At 42.8% G+C, this 25683-nt stretch overlaps 1 protein-coding gene across 2 annotated transcripts in view; it reads left to right on the forward strand.

The window, feature by feature from the left end:
* The window catches only part of MOB2 (MOB kinase activator 2), a 113858-nt gene that overhangs the window by 45447 nt on the left and 42728 nt on the right, over positions 1 to 25683 (forward strand). The window contains exon 1 of one of the 2 annotated variants that reach the window (XM_032188286.1): positions 13958 to 14051. The exons of the other annotated variant lie outside the window; for it this stretch is intronic. Coding sequence (XP_032044177.1) covers positions 14014 to 14051 — 38 coding nt within the window. The 5' untranslated portion in view covers positions 13958 to 14013. Of the gene's footprint in view, positions 1 to 13957; positions 14052 to 25683 lie in introns of those variants that run through there. 2 annotated transcript variants of the gene reach the window in all.

Genomic DNA, 25683 nt, shown 5'->3' on the forward strand with positions numbered 1-25683 from the left:
TGAATAATGATAAATGTTTTTGCTCTGTGGGCTGTCCTGTAAGTATCAAGTGGAAACAAGGTAAGTTCATTTCTCAAGCTATTTCAAAGAATGTGGTCATGAAACAGCTCCTGTCCTACTAGTAGGCTTCTCAGTGCCTGCCGTAAGCAATCCTACACAAGACTTGTGGGCCATTGTCATCTTGTCATCTAGGGAATGGAGGAAACTAGCTCTTAGAAAGCCAAGGCATTGATTCTTGAGAAAGTTAGACTGTGAAAAACAGAGCCCTTTTCCTCCACTTAACACTTCTGACAAAAAAAAAAAAAGAAAAAAAAAAAAAAGTGTTATCAAATAGTTACTGTATATCCCACGTGAAGCTGGTGGCACATTTCTTGTTCCTGACCTTGCAATTGGAGTGTGCATTAAGAGGCAGCAACACTTGCCTACTTGAATTGAGCAGCAACAGAAAGTGGTTTTGGTGTGAGAAAAAACATTTCCAGAGCAATTATTTTATCAGGCACATACATTGTAGTCGCAGCCTTTTCAGCGAGATCACCAAGGATTGTTTATGGTTTGACTGTAACTAAATGTGGTAATAAGGGCATGATATATAAGAGTAGAAGGCATGAGTTTGGAATGAGGATCTTTAAATGTTTTAGGATTGAACAGCAGTAAGCTGAATTAATCGATAACGTTAAGGGGAGTGTCTCATGTTTTTCTTTCTTCCAAGCTTTTTCCTGAATTTCATTAATCCTTTATTAGAGCATTAGCTTGCCAGAAGAGAAATTTCACTAATTTGTTGATGTTTAAATGAGTCATCACTGACTCTTTGCTGAAAGTCTTCATTTTTTTGTATTGTGACCATTTTTGTTGGCTGCTGTTGCTGTAAATTACCAGCATTTTAGATTGCTGTCACTTCTGCAGCAGTAACTTCAGAAGTTCTGTAATCTCTCTTGGCTTGTGGTGTGTGTAATTGGAGCACAGTGCAGTGTGACAGCAAGGACCAGGCAAATCTCTCTTTGCATATGACGAAATAGCATGGAAGTAGTTTAGTATAATTTTGAGCAAGGCTTGGAAAATAGCCTGTCTTAAGGAGATTGTTGAATTCATGGCAGTTGTTTTCACTTTTCTGTCATGACAAAAAACATGGAAAAGACCTTTTAAATTGAATGTCTTTACACTGTCTATGGAGAGGAACAAACCAAAGCTTAAAGAGATGATGACAATTGTTTCTAATACACTTAGCCGGTCTCTTTTCCTCTTTGAACATTTGCTGTTGTTTTTTCATGGAGTTTGTGAAATTTGTCACAAATTTCTTGTGGAGCAGAATCGTGGGATTTTAAGATAGCTGCAGGTGAAGGATGGAATTTTGTATTAAAAGATTAATGTAGAAATACATGCATGTGTTCTCCTTGTGGCATGTGGTTGCTTTGTGTTCACTCCTAGCATGAACCATCTTTGTCACGGGCTCTGCGATAAGCAGGGTTGCTGCTCAGTAGCTACAGATAAGGGAAGCAATTCTTTTGTGTGGGATTGTGGTCGATGTGCACTGAGAGTGGAAAAGATGGCCTTTGAAGTAAGCTTGTGTTTGTGGGAGAAAACTTGTAATATGTAAACTTGAAGTAATCTTGGTCAATAATGTAGTCAGAAATGGTGACCGATATTAACAAATGTCCAAGTGTTGTAGTGACATTCTCTAAATGCAGCTGTGAATATAAAATATCACCCTTCAGGAGATGAGGGAAGCTGAAAGTGATTGAAAGGATGGGGCAAGGACTCTGGTCCTGGCTTTGTGTTGTGTGTAGGTGCTTGCATAATCGTTCGTTGTGCATTTGCAGCTTCAGAGGTAGCAATAAGGCAACTTGCACATGATTATCCAAATTCTTTGCTATATAGTGCTGCATAAGGGTCGTGCATGAGGAGAGTGAAGTGCAACAACTTCAAGTTGAAAAACTCCAACTCCTTACCTCTGGTATAGGATGAAAACTGGCTAGTGTTCTGGTAATGATTTACAAATAACAGAAAATCCTCAGTTTTTCAACACAGAATTTTTTTTGTCAATTAAATTTGAAATGAGTATGTTTATAAACGTCAATAGCAAATGTGCTATAATATCCTTCTCTAGCTTCCACTGCTCAGAGCTGAGCTTTATCATACATTATAGCAATGTGTTGAGGTTTTTTGTTGCTAAAACAAGCAGATAATTCAATGCTGTACTAGGATGTGGGGAGTCCAGTGGTATTTATCAACAGAGTATAATTTTTCCATTGAACTAGTTATCAGAAGGAAAAGAAATGAAACAGGAATGATCTGAATGACAGTCTAGATGGAGTTTTAAAATAAGAAATGGGGTTTGGGGCTGTTGGTGTGCAAAGTGATTTGTAAATGGTGTGTGGGGTTAAAGCACGATGCTCATAGATGCTCTCAGTACAAACATGAATAGTTGTGCTGGGAATGCAGTGGTCACTGCTATGGTGACTCTTTGGAGTCTGAATTGAATCAGAAATAGAGGGCTGTGCTGAGCTTTTTCAAGATTTTTCTTAAGTCGTTTGGAGTAGCTGGAAAAAGAGATGAAGATCTGTACGTACTCTGTTGGAGACAGATTTCCACTTAGAGCATTCCTCCTTTCATCACCTGGAGCTGAACCCAGCACTCCTCTTTGCCTAGCTTGCTTGTTGAGGCTAGCAGAGCAAATGCCATGGCAGAGATGCTGGCATTTCACACTGAAACAGCGCAGTAGCAGTGCCAGCTCAGGTGGCAGGGGTCCATCATGCATGACTAAATTATATGTGCTCCCAGGATATGTGGACATTAGGATTTCACTACACAGAGGTTACTTTTCATTGTGACTCACAGGAAACATACCAAATCTCTCTTTTGGAGGGAGGAAAATGGTATGATAATGTAGCATGGAAAAACTGGCTCACAATCTGTGTGTTCAACAAGGCTGACTTAAAGGCTGCGGTCTGTTGCAGTTTGGAACTTGAGCTGCTTGATGGTGCATGCTCAAAATGTCTTTAACTTACATCTTTTTGGGTGTATAACATGGGTAAAAATGCAGGGAAAAGTCTTGGTTATTACACTGGTGATACCCCTTAAAAGTTGCTCTGACTACTACAGTAAACATACTGTTTAAGGTTTTGAGAATTGAACTAGAAGGGCATTAGGACAGCTTCTGTTTGTATTTTTTGGTTTTGCTTCCAGACATGACAGGTATAGCTGGTGATTATGCTTTTGCTTATTTTTAAATGGTGTGAATGCCAAGATCCAGCCATATACATTCTGTTAATTGGTCTTATACTTTTTTTTTTTTTTAAAGGTAAAGAGAGGAGATGTAATCACAGTATATGTAAATGCTGATATTTCTTGGTCAAAAAGCTCGTTCTGTTGCCTTAAACATCTGACAGAAGTTAAGTACAAGCTGGGCAAGGGCACAGTGTGGAAATGCTCCATTAGGAGCTGCTCAGGCTTCTGCCCAACTAAACTCTTATTCAACAAGACACTGTGCTATGTGGCCTCAAGCAATTTAATCCATTTTTATCCCTTTTCACTTTCTAAAATTGGAGAATATTCCACATTGCAGAGATGTAAATGGCTTTGCTAATGATGAGATAATTGACCTTTGAAAATCGTTTGCTAATTAGTGTAGCTTTTGCTTGTATCCTGTTCACAGCAGTATAGGCAAGGCTGTGCTTATTACTGTAGTTTAGTAACTTTAATTACAAAAAATAAAATTAAAAAAAAAAAAAGCTTAACAAATAATAGCAAAAAATATCAGATAAGTGGTAGATATTCCAGAATAGCATATAAGGATAATTTTTGCCCTCTTACCTTCTCTCAATTTGCTGGCTAGGCTTTATTTTGCCCTTTTTTGACCACATCAAGAAATTCTGTTTAAAGTAGGTTTAATGACTGGCTTTTGAATTCATTCTTCTGCTAAACTACGAATGCAAACTAATAGCTCTGTTCCTGTGACCCTAACAGTGTGCTTTATAAAGCCAAGATCTAGGTTAATTCTCCAGTGTGCAAGCTGAAGTCCTTATAAAAGGGCATGTGCATGGCAGGAACTGCTCACCCAGGTACTGGTCCTCATCTTCAAAGTATGTGCCTGGTCAGGTCTGTGTGTCACCCGCAGTCATAAGTTAAGCTGTGTTATAGTTGTGTTTTAGATCTTATTTATTTATTTATTTATTTTTATTCCAAAAAACGGTTCTCTCATCTAACCTGGGTCCTTGCAGGAAGCTCAGCCACTCGTAAGTTGCTGACGGCTGTTGTCCTTCTAGGCAATGGTGCAGTAAAAGGATAAAAATTCTGGTGGTAGTTCAGAATTTCTGCTTTTCCCATTAGAGTTGCTTTATCTTTTGCTGGGAAGAAGATATTTTAGGATTACTTTGCTTTGTTCTCCCAGATCAGCTGTTGGCTACTGAAGTAGTGTGCTGTCATATCTTCAAAGACACGTAAGGTCTAGATTCTGAGACATAAGATGTGTGTAGGGATGTGATGCTATATCACTCAAGACTGAGGGATTGCTTCGTGTTACAGGTGTTTCCGCTGCATAAAATAGGTGGGTTACTTCTCAGGGGAAGTCTATAAAACCAGAAATGTGACCAGGCAGCAACTGTGCAAATTTTGGGTGGAATTTAGTGGTGACAAAGTATTCTCATGTCTGAAAATAAAAAGCAAGAATCTAGTGATGAGGCTGTGAATTTGTGTCCCCAGCTGAGCAACTTGGTCAATGAAGTCTGTAAAGAAAGTACGTGCATGTGCACAGATGAGAGCAGGGCGGCTGCTCAGAACTGACGTGGAGCTTCTGCCATGTACGAGGTGTTTTGAAAGGCACCAGGCCTAAGCAGTGAGGTTTGAATCAGGAGCTGAGGTCTTCTGAATTATGTTATTCTTTCACTTGGTGCTTGGCTGTCCATGAATCGCTTCCACTAGTAAAACTTTGTGTCTTTTCAGTTCCTGGCTGTCAGAGGGGTTCCCAAAGCACAGTTATTGCTGTTTTATACGTTGGGAATCTGCAATACCAAAGCTGAAGACCATCTTTCACTGCAATCTTCTGTAAAATCACAGAATCACAGAATCACAGAATTTTCTAGGTTGGAAGAGACCTCAAGGTCATCGAGTCCAACCTCCAACCTAACGCTAACAGCCCTCCACTAAACCATATCCCTAAGCTCTACATCTAAACGTCTTTTGAAGACTTCCAGGGATGGTGACTCCACCACTTCCCTGGGCAGCCTGTTCCAGTGCCTCACAACCCTTTCAGTGAAGAAGTTCTTCCTAACATCTAGCCTAAAACTCCCCTGGCTCAACTTAAGCCCATTCCCCCTCGTCCTGTCACCAGGCACGTGGGAGAACAGGCCAACCCCCACCTCGCTACAGCCTCCCTTGAGGTACCTAAAAAGAGCGATAAGGTCGCCCCTGAGCCTCCTCTTCTCCAGGCTGTTTTTTTTTTTTTCTTTTTTTTTTCTTTTTTTTTCTTTTTTTTTTTTTTTCTGCAAAGACAACACCAGCATTGCAGCGGCTGTGAATTTCCTGCATTCACACCTGATTAGCACAGACATCTGCATTACGTGATGCTAGAAATGCTGCTGTGTAACAGCACTGAAAGGGGCCTTGCATACTTCGAGCTCTAAGTCCAGGAAGTACAACTTGAAGCGCTGCAAAGACATGTGCTAAGAAAGCAGCACTCCCTGAGCTGCCTCAGGCCTGTCACTCCACATGAGCACCAACTCAAGACAAGACCAAACACAAGCTTTTCACAAAAGCAGGATGAGCGCCAAGCACCTGAAGGGAAACCCTTCAGCCATCAGGAGTTTCCCCTCGGGTCACAGGCTCGAAGCACTCAACCCGACTCACCTGGACTAGCGTTCATCTCACCCAGGTTTCCCTGGAAACCCTGTGCTCCATGGATGAGCTTAGGAAGCAAACAGCAGGCAAAAATGCTTTGAGCCTGTCCTCATTGGCCTCAGCATTTACTTTGGAAACTTCAGTCCCAAATGTTTTGCCCTTTTTCAAGAACTATAAAGCTGTAAGGGTGCATGGCTTCAGAAGGCAACAGGCAGACTGACCAGAACATGTCGTCCCCCTAGAATCTAACCTCACATGGAAGATGAAGCAGCTTTGACCTGACTTAGATGCAATCAGACTCTTCATTTGTGGTCTTGACTTGTGTGTTAGGGAGCATAGCATTTAAAGCTCCCAGGCCTCTGAAGCTGAAACTCCAGTATTGTGTCCTGCTCTTACTAGTTTTATTTCACATTCAATGCTGTGCCTTAGCTAATACGATGAAAATGCACAGTACAGATGGTACCCTGCGTGTCTTGTCCTTGGTAATGCAGAAGGACAGAAACAGCAATGAGATTTTCATTCCCTTTCCAAACTGTTCCCTTTTATTTGCTCCACTTTTTAGCCATTTCCTCCTGTTTTTGTCTGATCTTACAGCCGTAACAATCACTGAGAGGACCCAGGTCACAGGGATTAAACACTTTTTTCCAATGTGCTGTGTAGATCTTACTTAATGCTCAGATATCCTCCACTATGAGGTACAGACTGACTTGAGTGAAGTAGTCTTTCCTTTCCCTGACGGAAAGATGACTAAGGTTATGCGTATGTCTACAAGGACTCTTTTTGTTGAACATTTAGGATGTTGTGAAAGTATGAATAATAGCAGCTGAAATCCATTTTGGCCAGGACTTTGCTAGAATTGCCTAAAAAGCCAGTGTTTAAGTGATTTATGTTGCTGACTTCACCATTGACACGCAGGGTATTTTTTCGCTGTGCATGTAATTTCAGAGAGGCCGTTTCAGTGCGTGCATTATTTTAGAAGCACAGAAGAATCTGAACACAAAGCCGCTTTTATTTGTTCTGAGGTGGTCGATTAATTCTCTTCTCTCTGAAAGTATGTCATCTAAAGCGTGTCTGATAAGTGACTCTGGTAATGCAGGATGATATTTTTTATGGTCAGAATTATATTCTGCACTGCTTCGTTTTCCACTTCTCTTTTCTTTCCATACTAGGCAGTAATGGAAGGATTAGCTTAAAGCTTCTGGTTATAGTTGTCTCCTGTGCTATGTGTTTGCTTCGCAGTTTTTGTGGTTTACCTTTGGTTCCCTGTTTTGGGGGAGCACAGACTCACGTTTGGTCAAGGCTGAGTATATTTATTACATGGTTTCAGAGGTGTTCATTTGTTTAGGTTTGTGCTCGAGAACCTGTTTTTCCTGAGAAAGACACAAATTCTAATCTCTGTGAGTTCTAAAGTAATGCTTCCAGTGTTTTCAGGTTTAAATGAGTTTACTGCAAGTTTGTGAGTAAGCACAAACTCAGAGCTAGACTGTTGGATTCACTTAAATAATAGCTAAGCCTGAGATGTCAGTGGTGACAATGTGATTAACGCTCTGCTGGTGCTGGTAGAAGCACCTTCCCTGCAGGAGCCTACCTCCAGCACACAATGTAGAACAGCTATGGCCATTGTCTTTGGTATTTGATGCAGCTCTAATGCCATTCTAGATCCCATTATCCACGAAGCAGCAAGGACAGTAATAAAAGAGATGAATGAGTCTTTGAGGACACTGGGGAGGATGTGCAAAGCAAGTTCATAATCAAATTTAAAATGAGATTCGGAGAAAAAGGGCCTGATATTTTTGATTTGTTTCAAATAAACATTTCAGCACTTGAGCATAGAACTGTGTACATACCTGTTGTATTCACTAATCCACGTATGGCATGTAGTTTCTCTAATAAATTTTGTCCCTGTTACTTGATTGTAGTTCCTGATAACTCTTGCTTATAATTGTTCTATTTTTGACTAAAATTGTAGCCCTTCCCTAATATATAAAGAATTTTACCTCCTTTCCTTTGTTAAAGGTTCTATGTACTAACAGTGTTACCTGTGAAATAGCAGCCATTTGTATTGGAATCTGGGTAGTTTCATTACTAACAAAACCAATCCAGTGTTAAACTTCTTCTAGTAGAAAAATTGCTTGCAGATTTTAGCACCTTAGTGTGAGACCACTTAGCTAAATTAAAGAGAAAAAGAAAAGGAAAGAGGTGAGGAATGCAGTAGAAAACTTACTATTTTTCTTTCTGCTTGTTTTATAGGTTTCAGGGATTCGTACGTGTCTGATCTGGTGTAGTTAATTTTAGCTAAAGCCTCTTTCTCAGAAATTTCTCTCCTGTTCTCCCTCTGTGGTGCTTCCAGACTTCTCCTGGATTGTATCATTAGCTAAATTTTGCAGCAGAGGCTTTTATACCGGCTGGGACTTCTTGGGTGGGGCGTTTGGTAAGTCACACAGTTGTTTCCTGTTCTTGGGCTGAAGGGGCAGTGCCTGCTCTAAATTACCTGCTCGCGGCTTTTGCCAAGAACATCAATCTTCTCGTGCTATTTATTTTGCTCCATGAGCCTTCCTTTGAGATGGACGAGGTCTGGGGACTGATCTGAATGGGGGTCTTCATGCTCTCCAGCCATTTGCCACAGTTGTATGAATGGCTCTTGTCCCTGTGGCTGGTCTTCATGCCCATCTGCACAAAGCAGGGCGACTTTCACTCAGAAATTCATTTGGCCACGTTTTTTTTTGTTAACTGTGTGCAAGGACCTCTCATTAACACAAACTTATTATTAAATTCTATCAAGCTACATCCATTTTTAAAAAATAGGTGTCATTTAAAAGGTTAAAAACTGCAATTAAGCACTGTGCAGTCTGATACCAAACTTGCATAACATTAACTCTTCTGGACAGCCCCTCCAAAGCGTGCTCTGTCCATGTTCATTTGCTCCAAACCTGCCTCCAAGAAACTGCCCAAAGGGGGGATCAAAGCAGGCAGCGTGCCAAAGGTTTGTGTTTCAGACAGTTTGGCACACGCTGAAAGCTTGTTCTTTCCTGTATTAAGCCATGGGCAGATGTCCATTAAGAATGATTAGGCAAAATTTATATAAAAGCCTTGTAAAATGTCTTTTTTTTTTATCCTCTTACTTGAGAGGTTTTGTGTGGGCGTGTATTTTTTCTAAATTTATAAACCCTGGCTTTTGCCCTTGTCCGGTAGAGACTGCTCACCCACCCTTTTCCGTTTCCAGGCGGATTGCTTTTCTGTTATTTCAGTTCTGTAACTTTCTCCAACACTGTCCTGTTTGGCGTATTATGAAGGGCTTGCAATAACCCTTTCAGTGCCACTGCTATCTTTGCCTTAATTCAGGACTGGCTGTTGTATTCACAAAAATAAAATGGAAATCTCCTCTTAAAAGTAAATTGAAGATTCCTCCTGTTACGGGTTTCTGTTTGCATGCAGGGAACGTGATGTGGCTTTCATTTGTTCATTGACCATTGTAATATCCTCACACTGGGCTTCTTCTTCAATACTAAACCAAAACCCTCACTGAAATCAGATTTCTTAACAGCTTTGGCAACGGAATACCTTCAGCTCTGAAGCTGAGGCAGCACTATCTGCATGTGCAGAATGAGTTAGCAGAATTTGGGAAAAATGTTTCCAGCTATGTCTTAGAGTCAACTTTCCTGTTCCTCTTCTCCTAGTAAAGGTTGCTTACTTCTTCATTCCTTATCTAACAGCAATTGATGCTTGCTTGCTTCTCTAATAATAGCGTTTAAATTAAGTCTTAATCAGCTCAGTAGTGAGGTACAAGTAAAATGAGCCTAACTGACCCTAACTTTGGTGCCCTGTATGATATGTGAACTAATACAAAGTGTTGCAAGTATACAGTCAGACCAGAAATGTAGACTCAGACCTGCTTCTTCTAACAATTCAGTGTTTTACTGTTTCTCTCAGGAATTGATTTGGCCAGCCCTTAGGTGCAAATTATGATGCAGGACAGCAGGAGATAAAGGCTAAATATTAGGTTGGTAGGTCTTTTCCAGCTGGGGTAAGTGATTCTCTTTAATAGCGGGCTGTATGCCAAATTCAAATGGAATTCCTCAAAAACATTGGGTGGGATGGGTCAAGGATACATGTATAAAATAACACTCCATGCTGTGCATGTAACTTTAACACACGTGAAAAAGCCATGACCCTGGAAAACAGGGTACGTATGGGCACACTGTCTCCTCTCTTTCCTGACCAGATGTGGGTAACTGAGGTTGCTACTGAGTGTTTCTTCTTTAGATGTAGAAAGATGTTTCATTCATATGCAAAACGTCCCCCGGATGAATAATTAAGCTCTGAGTGTACTGTAATCCTTTCCAAGTAGTAGAGGGCTAGCTATTCTCTTCTGTACCCAGCTTTTTATTTGACATGTACATTTCCTTATTAAATGGAGAATTTTTTTCATAGTAATTGAAACAGAGGTCTTTCAACACTGTTTGCAGAGTAGCTCTGCAAGCAAGTGGCTGGGAGACGGCTGAACACGGTAAATCATCCATACTAATTTCTCTTATCTAAAGAACTGTATTTGAGCTAACTTCTAGAACAACTGGGCCAAACAATCCTGTTGATATTCCCCGCAGAAGCAGAGCAGTAATGGGATGAATGTTTAGCCTGGGAGCAAATAATCCATGATAAGGTTGATAGTTGCTGCTCAGGGAAAGGAATAAAAAGGAAGTGGACAGTTAAGAATGCTTTATTTGTCAGAAGGGACCTTGAGGAGATGTAAAGGTACTTTCCCTCCTCCCATATGTTTTTGCAGCAGTAATGATGATTCAGCTCGTGTGTATTTTCTGGAATGTGTACGTGTAGAGAGAGGGGAGAAAAGTATTACTTTAGGTGCAGCTAATTGAAAATACTGTAGGAGATAATGCGTGTAGCATATTGCTTCACCATAGAGTGGCCAACTTCAGCAAGTTTATTGTCCTGATTTTTTATGGTGACCAAAAATAAGTTTTTTTCATCTTTGTTAACCAACTGCATTTCTCCAGAAGACCTCTCTGAAGCAGGAATTCATTGTTTCTGAAGCCGTTCTGTTGGCAAGTAAACTTTTGCTGTGTTTCTGTGGTAAGTGCTTTTGTCCATGATAGCGTTTTGGGATCCCAGCATCAGCGTGGCTGGCTCAGGCTCTGATTGGAGGGTTTATATTTAGTTGCTGGTTTCTTATAATAGTTTTCAGATGGAGATGTTAAAGAACACATACCCTTGTGCTGCTGTAATCCTTGAAAGAGCATGGGGGAGTGAAAAAGGAAAAAGCATTTATGTGTTTGGGCAGAAGCAGACTTTGGAAAAAACAGCAGCTGCTTGCAGCAACAGAACGTTGAAATTTATTTTTAAGAAATCGGGTAGCCAGTAAAAACAAAATGCTCATAAAATCAGCGGGTAAATCATTTGCATTGTGCATCCAGACAGGGGCTTAAAAAGAAGTAACACTGGGGAAAGGTCCCTTTTTAATTACAAACGTTGTGATCTTCCAGTTTACAGGTAGCACTCAATTGCTATTACTTAATAATCATCGGATACCCCCTCCTGTTAACTCCTGTGTTCTGTATTGCTAGAGCACTTCCAATGCAAATTAGCATGCATCCAAAAATCAGTGGCATATAAGCTGTAATTGTACTGCCAGATGCACCTTTTGAGCAGGGCATGATCTTTTCCATCAAAACCCAAAGACCCTGCTCTGAGCCTGAGTTTAAAAGCCCCTCTCCAAAGGGCTTCCCCAGGAATCTTTGCTTCCAAAAAGAAAACTCAAGTTGAAGTTTTGGGTTGACTTTTAGAATTTAGAAAAGATTTTAACATAATTATTTTGACTTCATAACTTTAACTATTTTTTTCTTGTCCAAATTACTAATGAAGTGAATCATCCTAGTTCTCTTTGATATGCTTCCCAGAACATGTCTCCCCTTCATCCAGCACTGGGAGGTAGGTAGCTGCCTGCAGGCGTCGAACTTCTCCAGCCACGCTGCATCTTCACTCCTGGGTGAGGGACAGCAGGGCCTGGCCACCACAACGTGAGGAACCAGGTCTTGGCTCCAGCCGAGACGTGGGTAGGAGCTCTGCACAGCTGCTGGTTGGGAAGGATGTGAAGTGGAACTCTTTTCCATGATGTATGGTAAAAGCAGAGAGCTGCTGCTGCTGTGGTGGTAGTGCACTGCACGTCTTGGCAGTCCTGGACAGTATAATTTTTTTTTGAGGGGAAAAAAAAAGCCTGAAGCGTGCTGTAGTCTGCTTTGACTTGAGCCAGTTTGCCTCATGTGGTTACACAGCACAATTTTCTTTCTTCCATTCAGTAATAGGAGCAAATCATAGAAAGCTAGGGCTGAGTGAGACCCGGAGAGGTCACCTGGTTAATCCCCAGCTCTGGAGAGAGATCATCTCAAGGGCCTGCAATAATGGAAACTCTGGATCTATTCCTGTGCTTAAAAGACAAACAAAATTGTAACACTAACCTGGTTTGTTTCTTGCTTAATTCAAGTCCCTGTATGATGGATAGAGCAGGAAGAACATTTTGTTTCCTTTCTCTTATTGTTTTACATTCCCGGGAGGAGGAGTTACATTGTTTTCCTCCATTGGTTTTCTCGTCTTTGGGGTAGATACATTCCATATTGGTGCCCCTGGGCTCCAGCTAATTCTACATCTGTCTTCAACTAGGGTGCCAAGGGTTGGACCTGGTGCTCTAGATGAGGCCAAATAGCTGCTGAGAAGAATTGCTTTCTGTCTTGCAGAATTAGCATGCTTGTACAGCTCAGTCTCATTGTCTTGTTGGCAAGGTATGATGTCGATTTCTTCTCCGAGCCCGTAATCCCTTGTAACCTTGTTTTCTGTCAGTATTTGTGATCTAATCAGTCCCTACAGATCAACACATCTGCCTGTGTGGTATCTGGCATCTCGAAAGAAATGGAGCACTTCTACTTTTTAGGCTGCCTTTTTTAAAAACTTGTGTTTTCAAACGACAGCTCTGAAAGGACAGCACAAAGACAGGATCAGGATGAAAATTCACAATTCAATAAACGTAGTGTCTTGAGTCATTTGGGCAAAATCGAGTACCATTGTACCCAGGCTGGAGTTTTGTGGGCCCCTACGCATTGCTTCCCCCTTTTTAGGTAGTAAATATTCAATCTTCACATTTGGCTAGCATGTCGTTTGCCCACTATCCTAGAGTAGTTTCAACCAGGCCACAAGTGAGTCATCTCAATATTCATTTTTTAAAATGTTTTTCTTGTGATTTATTACTTGAGACCGTGTTGATTTGCTCACAGCACCTGATCAATAATGACCTGGATGAGTTTGTGGCCCGTGGGGTAGGTCCGTACCTCTGGCCCAGGCGTGGAGCTGCGTGGAGCTGCCTTGTGCCCAGCTATCAGGGAGCGGTAGGTGGAACAGAAAAGGGAGCAAAACAGCCCGATCGGAGACAGCGTGAGCGGGTGATTTATGCAGGGCAGCCTGCCCAGGACTGCACTGGGCTGCTAGAGGATATTTTTCTCTGCGGCGTTCGAGTGTGACTTTAGATGTGCTGGTTTTACCTTTCTATGGGGGGAAAAAAAAAAAAGAGCTTTTAACCACGGGTGGTGTGTCTGTTTCCATGCGTGTAGCTTCCAACTTGGTGTGGGGGGGGGGGAGCAGAAGGCTGCATGTTTGTTATTTAGGGCTGGCGTGGTTGCGTTGTGCTGTGAAGGCAGTGATGAATACTGGAGCTATCATCGCAGCAGGGCTTGTGAAGAGGAGGGAGTTCGTCTGAAGCTGCTCTCAGGCTAATTGGAGGAGCAGCTCACCGATAAAACAGTTTTTACGAGGTTTATTCTTGCAAAAGCAGGGTGGTTACATACTTTGTATTAAAAAAAAAAAAAACAAAAAAAAAAAACACCTTTCTCTGTGTCTCTGCCGCTTTTTCCTGGTGGGTTCGAAGGTGCTGTGGGAGGTGGGCTGGGGCTGCTTTACACCTCCAGACCCTTGATGGGCTGCGGGCAGTTTCCTCTGGGCTTCCTGCTAATTGGCTCCAGTGGCAGTTTCTCATTGTTCCTTGCTGATGACTCAGAGAAACAGGAAAGAGATCCCCTGATTAGCAAAAGGCACAGCCACCAAACAGGTGCCTGTATTCTGCTCCAGCAAAGGACAAACCTCCTCAGTCTGGATTTTTTCCTAAGATTCTTATCTGCAAGTATGAGGCTCAAGAGGAATGGTTCATACACGCTGAACGGGTAAGAAAAAGCCTGCATCCTCTTTTTGAATCGTCCTCATTAAAGCTGCACGGAAACGGAAGCCTTTTATTTTTCTTTCTAGTGATGGGGTCTGTGAAATAGCAACCAAGTGTTCCGCTTCAGGAACGACAGAGGATCGCAGTGTATGAAACGTGCAGCTTGTTTAGCTTGCTTTTTGTAGCTTTTGGTGAGATTTGCTGTTAAAGTGTGTGTTGGGAGGGGGGCTAGGGCTGCCTGTGTGGTGATGACATGAGGGGGACCTGATCTAAGAGCGGGAGAAGCTCCTGCTCGGTAAAAGCACCAAAGCAGTAGGAACTGTGCAATTCCTGAAGAGATGCCCGTGGTAATTAGTTTAAGTGCTTGCCAGCAAGCAGCCCAGGCTCTTGATACAAACAAGGGCTGCGTTCATTAAATGTGATGCTCCCTTGATAGTGAGCACAGGTGACTTTAAATTTAGTCTGTCTAGAAATCAGTTTAAGTAGCTTCAAGTACTCAAAAACACTCTGAGATAACCTTATCAGTTTTGTAGTTTCAAAAATCCTGCTTTTTCTCTGCTGTTAAATCCCTTCAGTAACAGAGATTATACCTTTCTTGTAAAGAACACAACGAATTAGGTGTTTCTTATTGGAGGAATCTTAACATTTTTGTAATAATTGAAATCAGAATTTTTAGGTGAAAATATTTTTTATAATTGCATTTGATGCTACCGAGGCAGTTACTGGTGCAGAAGCACGGTATGTGTTCAGATGGTGCAGGCTTTATTCCTCAGCACAGCATACCTGAACCGAAGAGGACTCGTACTCCACGCTGCTGTGTTAACTGTCTGCCTGGTGACCTGACACATGAAGAACGGTGTTAGTCCTCGAGTGGCGTTTCACTTCGCTGCTTTTAACCACCCGTAATGAGTAAGCACTGTGATAAATGCTTCACGGTGCAACCAGCTTAGTGCTTCATCCCTGAGGAGCCCAGGTATCCTCCAGCACAGCGTGGAGCCAAGCACACAAGTGCCTGCTGGCTGGAAACTCATTGCCTCTCGCACGGCAGGTTGGCAGCCTCTGCACAGGAGATGTAGGTGTGCAAGCAGATCAGGTCAGAAATATTTGGTAGCACTGATCAGCTAGTCTGCCCTGTTTTTGCCAGCACTGGCTTGCAGAAGGCCACTTATAAAGGACCTTTGCTGATACCTGCTTAAATTTGATTTTTAAGAAACTAGAAGCCTGATAGTTTTTTAGTAGCAAAGTAGATGGACACTATCATTTTCCTGACTTATCCATAATATTTTTTATAACTGTAATAATCCCATTATCTGTATACAAAGTAAAACATAATTGAAAGTTACAGTCTTGAAGTCTTTGGTTTTAAGCAGTAAGCTGAGCTTGTCACTCAGTGGGGCTGAGTTTGCAGTAGATAAGGTTAAGAATATACTGGCATTTGTTTGTGTTCTGTTTTGGTGTAGGTTTTTGACCCTCAGAGAGATTATCTTAATTTAGAGAGTTATTTAATTAAAGTTGCTGAAATGCAAAATTTAGGGTATGTAGTGTTCAAGGCATTTTTTAGGTTTTAGTTGCACACGGGAAGCAGAGTCTTTAATTGATTTGAAGTTTATTAAAAATGGATGCATGCATGATATAGAGCTTATGGGAAATATGTTGTGTAAGATCACCCTGTGCATCTTGCAGATGGGCCTTGTTCTAACTTGCAAGATGCTGTATAATCGTTTTAAGGAATTTCACTTGTGGCCCAGTGCATACCTGGCATTACATTTTATGGCAATCATTTAACTGGAAGCGTTGTATTACAGTGAGTGAAAACCAGTGGCACCCAAATGTTTGCATGAAAAAGAAACTTCAACTGTGAGTTTGTGGGATACTGCAATATTATCTGATCCTAACATGCTGATGTACTTTGCTCTGTTAAACAGCAGATGCTGAGGAGTGAATTTCTCTAATTAAAGAAATTCCTTTTATGTTTATCTCTTGCCTAGATAGTTTAATAATGCAAGGTAATGGAAAAAAAAAAAAAGAGCTTCAAATCTGTTTTCCTGCTCAGCCTCGACTTTTGGCACGTCAGCAGAAAGGCTTGTTTTGATCTTTGGGGTTTTTGTTTGGGACAGCGTGTTCCTCTTGCCAGGTGGAGCGGCACCCTGCCGCGCAGGTCACGCCGGGCGCGGAGAGCTCAGGGTTTAGGAATGCTGCAGGGCCCGCACGCGGCGGCTGCCCCAGGGACCCACAGGGGCACGGATGCAGCGGGGCGACTGTTGGCAATACCCAGCATGAGAACCGCCAGCTTCTGGGAGCTAGAAGAGAGGAGGGCAGGTGGTTTGCACTGGTTTGTTACTTCTGTAAAGGTGGCTTGCTTTTCTGTTTACTAGTACTGTCTTAGATGTCATAAGGACATCATAAGACGTCATAGGCCCCAAAACTGCAGACGCTTGGTCCAGTTTTCAGAAAAACACAACTCTTAATTTTTCTTGTAGATGAGTAAGAGTCATCACAATAATCAGTTTTTTCTTTGGGTATAATTCGGTCAGGCACTGATTGCACTTTGTGAACTCACAAAAGGGATGAAGTCCGCAAGGGAAATGAAGATATTTGACAATGTTTTCAGACCCAATGCCAGCCAAAAGCTCCCCCTGCCTCACTCACAGAGCTGTACGTGTGCGAACTGGAAACTCACACAAAGTCCAGACTTTCACTTAGGGGCAATGACTTGTAAGTTTTCTTTGTGTTGGTGTCACTGGACATGGACATGTTTGCTTTTGCTTTTTTAAGCAGGTGATGGTTATGTGTGTTTGAGGAGACAGACCTCTGTTGGGTGAGACCACCTACACCATCTCGCTGAGGCTGAAGTAGGAACCTTACCTGCCCCCTTCTTTCTGGCAATGTTAAGTCAGTTTTGCTGTTACAAGCTAGCCTGCAGTGTGCTGGTTCTATTTCTTTGTGTTGCAAAATCTCTTTTTAAACAATTTCTTTTGAAGGTCATCTTAAGTTGGATGATATCCCTTAATTTGCTCGGTGCTGTGTTTATTGGCAACGGAAAGCGCGGTGGTGCTGTAGCTATTTCAGTATGTTTTCTCCTGGCAAATGCTGCGTTTTGGTGTTTTTTTAAACTTCTGTCCTGTCCCTTTAGCATTTGGAATTGGTGGCAGTCAAAGTCTTTGCACACTGGTAAGGTGTCAGATAGGGAGTGCTGGTTATTGCCCATCTGCTTCCGCTATCTTCCCTCCTAATGACTTAAGGAAGGATGTAAATCCAACATGCATCTTACAAGACATGACCTCAACCCACCCGAAGCAAGTATGCAGCTTGAACATTGGTGGGGAGACGTAAGTTTAGTGTGCCTTTCAAAAGCATTACCTATGGGCCTTCCTTCACAGGTGGGGACAGAGCTGTGGCTGTGCCAATGTGCTTTGACTCTGCCCGCAGTTTTCTGCAATTACAGGAGTGCAGAGCTCCTTTGGGCAGCTGGCAGCTTGCTGACCTTGCTTTAAATATCCCAGGATACCCTGAGAAACGGTCTGCTAAGTGCAATTGCACCCAAATTGGGATTTCTGGGGGCACTGCTCTGCAATGCCTCGTCACTCTGCTGATTGGCCCAGTTATTTTGGCACTTGGGGGCACTTGGTCTGCAATATGTTCTAAATCACTGAAGATTTAGAGACTTGAAGACAGCCTGAAGATGACTGTTAAGACTGTGAGCAATTATCTCTGCAACTCATGCATAGCGGCTGTCCCAAACGGATGGCAATGGACACCAAACAGCATGTAGAAGAGGTTATTCACTGAAACAAACAAAAGCAAAAAGTAAAATGTTTAAATGTTAATTGAATTATTTGACCTTCCCTCCTTTCCATTACCAGATTCTGCGCTGCTGAATGTTGCCTGTGTGGCATGTTTACCTGGGATGCTTTGGGTGCAAAGGGAAAGTAGCTAGATGGTGCGTTCAGAAATCTGCGGGGAGGAAGGCTTCAAAATGCCGTGTTTGCAGCTAGCTTCGGTGCTGCCACTGCTGAGGAGCACTTGCTCAGCTTTTTGGGAAGTTCGTGTTCAGCTTGTGATACCAGGATCTAACTGAGAAGTCAAATAGCTTGACATCTCCCTGCCCTGTGCTGTCCTTGGTCTTTCTGAAAATGCTTGCTGAGTCCTGGTCTCCAAAAAAAGCAGACCTGGAACAGAACAAGAGAGCAGTGGAGATGCTTTTTGCCACCTTCATCTCAGGACTGTGTGTACTTGAAGGTGATTTTATATAATCAAAGGCAGAAGTACGCGATGTCTTGAAACAACTCCTGGTTGGACAGGGAAGAAATATTTAGGAATATCTTGAAGATTAATGGATGTTCAACCAACTCTGATAAAATATTGTTGGCCTTAAGATCTGTTTCCTCTGCTCCGAGACACTGATTTAAACTAATGACTCTTGATTTTGGGCCAAGCACTGAAATTGAAAAGGAATTTATTTTTCTTGTATGTTTCCCTCTTGTACTGACGCAAAACGAGCCAGGGAGAAAAAGTAGCGTCTTGCATTTCTTTTGCCCAAAAATGTAGAAACAAGAAAGAGCGAAGTCAGTCTATTTCGGAGAGCTTTTTTTTTAAGGGTCATTGCAACTGCAGGAAAAACGGTATTAAAGGATGTGACAAGCAGCTCGTGAAAGCCTGTTAAAATAGTTCATCTGGCAGACAGGAGTAATATGAACACCCAAATATCTTATCTGAGGAGAAGCAGCTGTTTGAACTGTTTTACAATCCTCCCAAATTACCGCAGTTCCTACCCTTAAAAAAGGGAAAATGTAAGGGCAGTAATGCAGGCTGTTATCCTTGGAAAGCGTAGCAAACGTTTGTCAGCCTAAGGCCAAAAAATGTGGATTATCCACTTTGGTTTCTGTTGCACTGGCAATCCGTTTTTGGAGAGTCTTCTTTAAAATGCTTTCTGGTGTCAAACAGGCATAAGCCGAGATGTCACGCCAGCACCGGTGACTCGAGGGGACCTTGTCCTCTCTCGGTCAGCCACAGCTCTTCGTGCCCCCTTGTCGAGGAGCTCCAGGTTTGTCCTTCCACTCTCTGAAGCTGGCAGTGGTTCTTCTCAAACCGTAACGCCGAGACGATGGAGTATTCCCCACCTTCAGCGACGGGAGAGCTTTTGCAAGGACTGTGGGCACTGGTTTTGTGGCAGCTGTCCTCTGGCTGCTCCGGTAGCATTTGTCCTACAGCACAAGATTTATGGTCTCACATGTGTTTTCTTTGGGGATTTTTTTCTTGCGTGTTTCAGCAGGCAAAAGTAGTTTAAGCACTTTTATTTTCATTAACGATGTATGTGTAAAGATTTCGACTTTAGGCCTTATATGGGGAAAGTATTATAAACTCCATGCTTCTAAATAGGAGATTTCATTAGAAGTTGCCCTGTGAGTCATTGTTGTTATATTAATAGAGCTATTCCCAAATAAGGGTTTGGAACTGAGCCTTCTTCATGGCGAATGCTGCAGATGACTGGGGAAAATATACATTTAACTGTAAAACAGTTTTTAGGTAGCCTCTCAATCAGCCAGTTACTCGGATCAGCGGAGCATACAGCCTAGATTGATATTGTAATGTAATCCTGAAGCTGAAGCACTTGCCAGATGATATTATAGCTGGAAAAATCTTTGTTGCTTTTATGTGGAAAAGTGATTTAGAAATAAAAAATCTCAGGCTGTAACATACGAAGATGCTCGTTTCAATACTTACCCTTAACTCTGGCCTCTTCAGTTAGTTTCCTGCAGCTTGAAGCAGTTAAATCAGACATCAGCCTCTAGGAGTATGTGTCCGTTCCCATAGCTTATCTCTGTGTACCTAACAGCAACACCTCTGAAGAAGCAGAAACATCTCCAGGATGTGTTGTGGCGTGTGTGTATTCCTGATTTTTCTTTCCCCTGTGGTGTGTGCGCTCACTAACTGGAAACGTCTCGCCTTTTGATACGAAACAATGCTGTGGCACGAATTCAGCGGAGCTGTCATCTCTTACACAGAATCTCACGCGGTGATAAACGCTCGTATTAGGATCTGAGTGCTACAAAGGGCTTGTTACAGCCTTGGGCCAGGACGAGGAACAACAAAACACGTAACTGACACTTGACTTCTTTGTTTGGTTTGGTTTTTGGCACCTTCCGTGTTTTTCTGCCCTCCCTTACTCAGCCTCATGGAGTGTGCAGTGTGGTCAGGGCTTATAATGAAGGCAGTATACACGCAGGGCAAGGAGTGCCTACTAAAAGTAGCCATGTAATTAATCTCTTCTACACCAGAACTATTAAGGCCCCTATTTATAGCCCCTTAATAATAATTAGGGGCTGTAAATTAACTCTAAACTTTTACACCAGTTGCTGTGAATCGCGGGGTCCGCAGCTTGAGCCGCGGCAGGCACTTTGTTTCTGCTGCTGTCCGAGATGCTGAGAACTAGAGCTTTTAACTGGAATACAGTTACGTGAGATCGTAATGGACAAATGCATTAAATATGGCCATTTTAATTGCTTTTTCAGTGAATTCAGGCTTTCCATTACGATACAATGGGAACTTGTTTTCTTCCTTTAGCAGCTGTCAGCCTGTACCTACAGTAATGATGATGTAAGGTGAGGTTTCTTCCATTGTAGCTGTAGGAAGGGGATTCTTGAGTATGATCCACTCTAAAGCCAAAAAAGAAAAATAAAGCAGAACTTGCGAATGGAAGATAAAAATCATTAACAAAGCTCCGTCCTGCCAAGTATGTAAGACGAAACATCACCATTTCATTTTGCTGCTAACTCAGCTAAAAGAAAATGGGGCTTCTTTACGATGTGAAGAAGAGCAGCGATGCTGAAGGATGCTAAAGATAATGAAGCATCTGCATTGGCAGGAGGGATCCTAATGCCGAATGTTAGGTGGCTGATAGCTCCACGCTGGCTTTCTGTGTCAGGTTTATTGGCTTGCAGCTTTATTTCATGGCCATCATAAAGCTACTGCAGTACTCCAAAGGGCTGAACCTGTTCTTTCTGCAGACAAGTCTTTGCTTTCCTACTCTGTTCTCATTAGGAGTATATTCTTGGCACAGTAACGCTGTAGTTTTCTGAGGGGAATCTAATATTTTTTTTTGTTATAATTTGGTTTTGTAGAGCTTGCTTTGAGGGATTTTTGTAGTGGTTGATGCTCAGAGAACACTTTGAAGGGGAACTGTATTGATGACATTTAAATATTTTTATAGGGGTTAAATGATGGGCTCTGTAGTAATATTCTCACTGTACTTAAGTTTATGAAAAAGTCTTTTTTCAGCTCTAAAGGCTGTTTGGACCTCAGCAAACAAAAAATGAGGTAGCTATTCAGCAGCTGGAACAAGTTGGATGTTTTTTACAGGTTGTCAAAAACAGGATGTTTTTGACATCTTTGTCAAACGCAAATTGATTTCTCAGTGGTTGGAGTATGGCTTTCTGAGACTGACCCCCCTCCGGGTTAGCGCTGTGAGCAGTCTGAACACAGGAAACCTTGTGTGCAGGTAGATAACGCAGCCACCCCGCTGCGTGGTGCGATGGAGTGGGGAGCCCTGGCTTCAGAGGGGGCCAGCTGGAGGCGTGAACCCTACCTCAGCTCACAGGGCTCCAAAATTACTGAGCTCTCCGGAGGTACCCAAGCATGTACTGCTCTTTTACGTTAACCGTGCTGCCAGAGGAGCATTGCCCTTTGTTGGTGCTGGTTGTAGTGACCCCTCATTTCATGAGGGACCTGTCTCTTGGCGTTGCAGAGTATGGTTTTAAAAAGCGCTGTTCAAAAACTGTGATTTTTCTGGGTCTGTAGCACCCCTTGAACAGAAGAGTACTGTTTACTGGCTTTGTTTGTTTCCCTCCATCGTGACAGGGACTGGACAGATTTACTTGTCAGCTGGCTGTTGTTTTATAGAAGTCTTCATGATCTGAAAACTATCTTTTAGTAGCTTCAGGTATGAAATGCCTTCTGGGGAACGCCTTGAACTCTGAAACCAATGCTGGTACCTTCCGGAGGTGACCTGGGAGCCAAGAGCGGTGCAGGCAGAGCCGTTCCACGCAGGACCCTGTGCCGTGGTGCTGGAGGAGGCTGCCTGTGCTGGGAGTGGTTTGTTTCTCGCTGAGCTTGTCTGCCCTGAGCTCCTGACGGTCCCTTTCTTGGGTGAGCTGACCGCGTGGCGTGCTCCTGCCCGCTGTCTCTGCAGAGACCAGGAGATAGAGAAGAAAAGGTAGGCAGTGACGGCAAAGGGCAAGGCAGGAGAGCTTGTTGGCTGGAGACTACATGTAGAAACTGGAGAGCTAGCTGGGTCTTCTTTGGGGGCTTAGAGCTGCCTGGAACAGGTGGGGAGCTGGGGATTTGGGTGTGAGGGAATTGGGACAAACTGATGGAGGGGATGGACGCATGGACCACACTGGGGTAAGCTGGAGCTCGTGGTAGGTATGCTGTGATGGAGGAATATGTGACTTGGACATAGGTAAATTTGTCTTGGAGGCATATGCTAGGGAAGAAAAACGTGATTTAAACCACTGTGAGAACTGCTGATTAATTGCAGCCTGTGCACAGTGGAGCTGTTCTCAATATAGGCAGGGTAAACTGTGAAAGAGCTGGAGACTGAGCACACTTACATTCATTTTCTTCAGTTTGCAAGATATCTGGTTGGAGATAGTAATTATATAAAACTTTTTTTTTTTTTTTTTTTAATCCAAATTGTGCCCTCCCCCCGTGATGAAAAGCTTTTAAAGAGTTCTAAACCTACAAGTAATTCAGAGTGTGTTACGAGAAGTGATCTCATACAAACTCATATGAACACATTCTGTGTTTAGCAGTAGGGTAGGACATCCCATGTAGAACCAAAGGCAAACTGAGCTGTGTTCCTGGTACCTGCAGGAATGTTTTGGGTAGCTCATGCACACACGGTGTCAACCCAGCATCTCAGGATCTTTCAGTGGAGCGCCTTCTGTCTGACCCTGCCAACTCCCCTCCTGTTACTGGTTTTCAGCGTAAGACCCTGGAATACATCCGACCATGGGAAGATCTCTCTCAGACCTTCCAGCCACCAGAAGTTAACAGCTATCAAGTAACTGACATTCCTAGAAAATCCGCATGCTTTTCTATCCTAATGATTTTTTCCCCCCTGAGCTAAAGACAATATTGCTGCTCATTTATGGCTGCTGAAGTAGAGGTGTGGAGCTTTCTGCGTGCTCTGGGGAGTGATATTCTGCACTTGAAACAGTACAGCCTCATTTATAAAATGGGGATAAAATGTCTAGCCACTTTACAAGGAGCTTGTGAACTAATTAACTTGTACAGTTATTTAGGCAGGCGTATTTCTTTGCTTTTGTTGCCTTTATGTATAGGAACATAAAGTCTCTGCAAGAGTCTAACCACCTGAAAACTTGGGTAAAAATAAATGATTTTGTACGCTTACAAGCAAGTCTGCTTGAAATATAAATACATATGAAAACAGCAGCACCGGAGTGGGTAAACAGCGGTAAGCCCAGCCATCCTGTCGCTTACCTTAGAATAATTACTGGTCTGCATTTGAAGAACAAATCTCAATGTTGCCAAACTCCACCTTTTTCCTGCCCTGTCTGTATGTGGGAGAGCCTTTATAAGAATCTATTTCCTGTTTCCCAGACGAGGGAGGGGAAAAAATGTGTTTTCTCCTTGTTCTGAAAAACAAAAGGCAGGCAGTGACTCCACGCCTGCATCAGCTGCTGCTGTGGCAGCCTGAAAGCGAGCGTGCAAACAGCGGAAGGCTGCGGCCAGGTCCTCGGCTCAACCCTTGGCAAGGTGGCAGGCAGGCAGTCTGGCTCGTGGGGGCTCACCCGGAGAGTTTTATGGGATAGAGACTATACGAAAGGTGATAAAGAGCTGGAAGCATCTTTTTATTATGGCACTTTGACCTAATCTCCAGAGCATAAAAGAAATTCTTAATCTTCCCTCCTTTTTTTTTTTTTTTTTTTTGTGGGATGTCATCCTAACCCTGCTGTTTGCAGTTTTACGGGCTGGGTTTTGTCACAGATTATTGAACTTTGAAGGTTTGACTTTTGCAAGGCCCAGAGAAGATAGCAGCAGGGAGGAGTGCGTGCTTAAGCCACTCACAAAATAGTCGTGGCCCTTTCCAAGTGCAGCGCTAATCAACGGCAATAAAATGGACAGGATAAGAAGAGCAGAATGAGTTTTCTTCTGACTTAGAGCACTGGCTGCGTCTCGTCTTTATGTTCTCCATGTAAGGAAAAAATCATACTTAACATTTGCTCTCTTTGGGAGAATTCTGCAGTCGATTCTGAGCAAACATGAGTAACAGAGGCATTGCGGTGCTCAGACACGTTGATTTATAGAGTAGCACGTCACTGGGTATCAGAAAGGTCTATGAATTAGTAACAGCTCCCCTCAATATTGCTCAAGGACTAAAAGCGAGGTTTGGGGCTTTTTTAGAGGGCAGTTGTGGACTTCGCAGTTCCCTTTCCTCTGTGGTGCTGCTACAAGGATCTGTGTGCGTATTTGCTGCTTCTGCTCTGTCCATCAGCTTGCAGCCCGACTGTAGCGGTTCTGTAGGGAATAGGATTGAGGGAGAGTTCCTTACTGTTGCAAAGGAATTAGCAGACTGGATAAATAATTTGAACTTTTGATATTTTACATGCATTGAAAGTCTAGATAGGTTAATAAGGTTTCAGCCTCGTTACCATGACTTTCTTGATAGGAGGTAAAAAGAGTCCCCTGTGTGCATCGCATAGCTTGTCACAAGTCTGCTCTATAGTATGGTAATGTCTCTAACATAAAAGGGTTCAAGCTATATTACAGTGCAGGTAAAATACTGTCATTGTCTTGAAAAATAATTGCAGTTGCTGTTTGCCAGTAAGCACATCAGAATACAGCGGTGTAATTTCAACGTAGATCCATCTGTATCTGAGGGAGGCTTGAAAAAAGTTTATGAACTATTTGTTTCTTTCAGCGTGTTTCATCTTGTCCTTAGGAGAGTAATGCTCTGTTCAGAATTAGGCTCAGACAGAATGCTCGTGCTTGACTCTTTTTCTCTTACTGTTACCACTTGGAGCGATCCTTTAGTTTCTGGCTTACATCAAGGGTGGTGACACTTTTTGTCAGAAAACTGCAAGACTGGGAGGAGACGAGTGTCTTCTGGGAACCTGCTGTGCTTCCCAGCTGCTCTGACACGGCGTGCTGAGCAGCTCCTCTGGATGGCCCCTCTCAAGTCCAAGTCTCCTGTTTCTCCAAGTATTTTCCTGTGTTCTGGAGCAGCTTTGACTTCCTCCTACAGTGATATTTAACACAACATCCTTGCAGCGTGGAACAATGGATCAAGGAGCTGTGTGCAATTTTTCTCTGTTTACAGTCTCCCCACTCTCATTTATAGGAACTGATGCAGTTGTACACATTGGGAATTGTTCTTTGTTTTGTTCACAAGCGCGTGTGTGGAGCCATTAGCACTGGCATGCAGTTTGACAGCACAGCAGCAAACCTCCCGACTTGACTTCCTATCCCGAGGTGTGTTTCTGCTGTTTGTCTGTAGACCAAGCAACTGCAGTCACCCCGCGGTGAGCTGGTTCCTGGGCTCGCAGGAAGCCATCGCTGTGAAAATGCAGCTTCCAGGTGGGTTGAGCAGGAAGGAAGGAACGGGAAGAGGTTTG

This window comes from Aythya fuligula, chromosome 5 (assembly GCF_009819795.1).
Source record: "Aythya fuligula isolate bAytFul2 chromosome 5, bAytFul2.pri, whole genome shotgun sequence".
NCBI lineage: Eukaryota > Metazoa > Chordata > Aves > Anseriformes > Anatidae > Aythya > Aythya fuligula.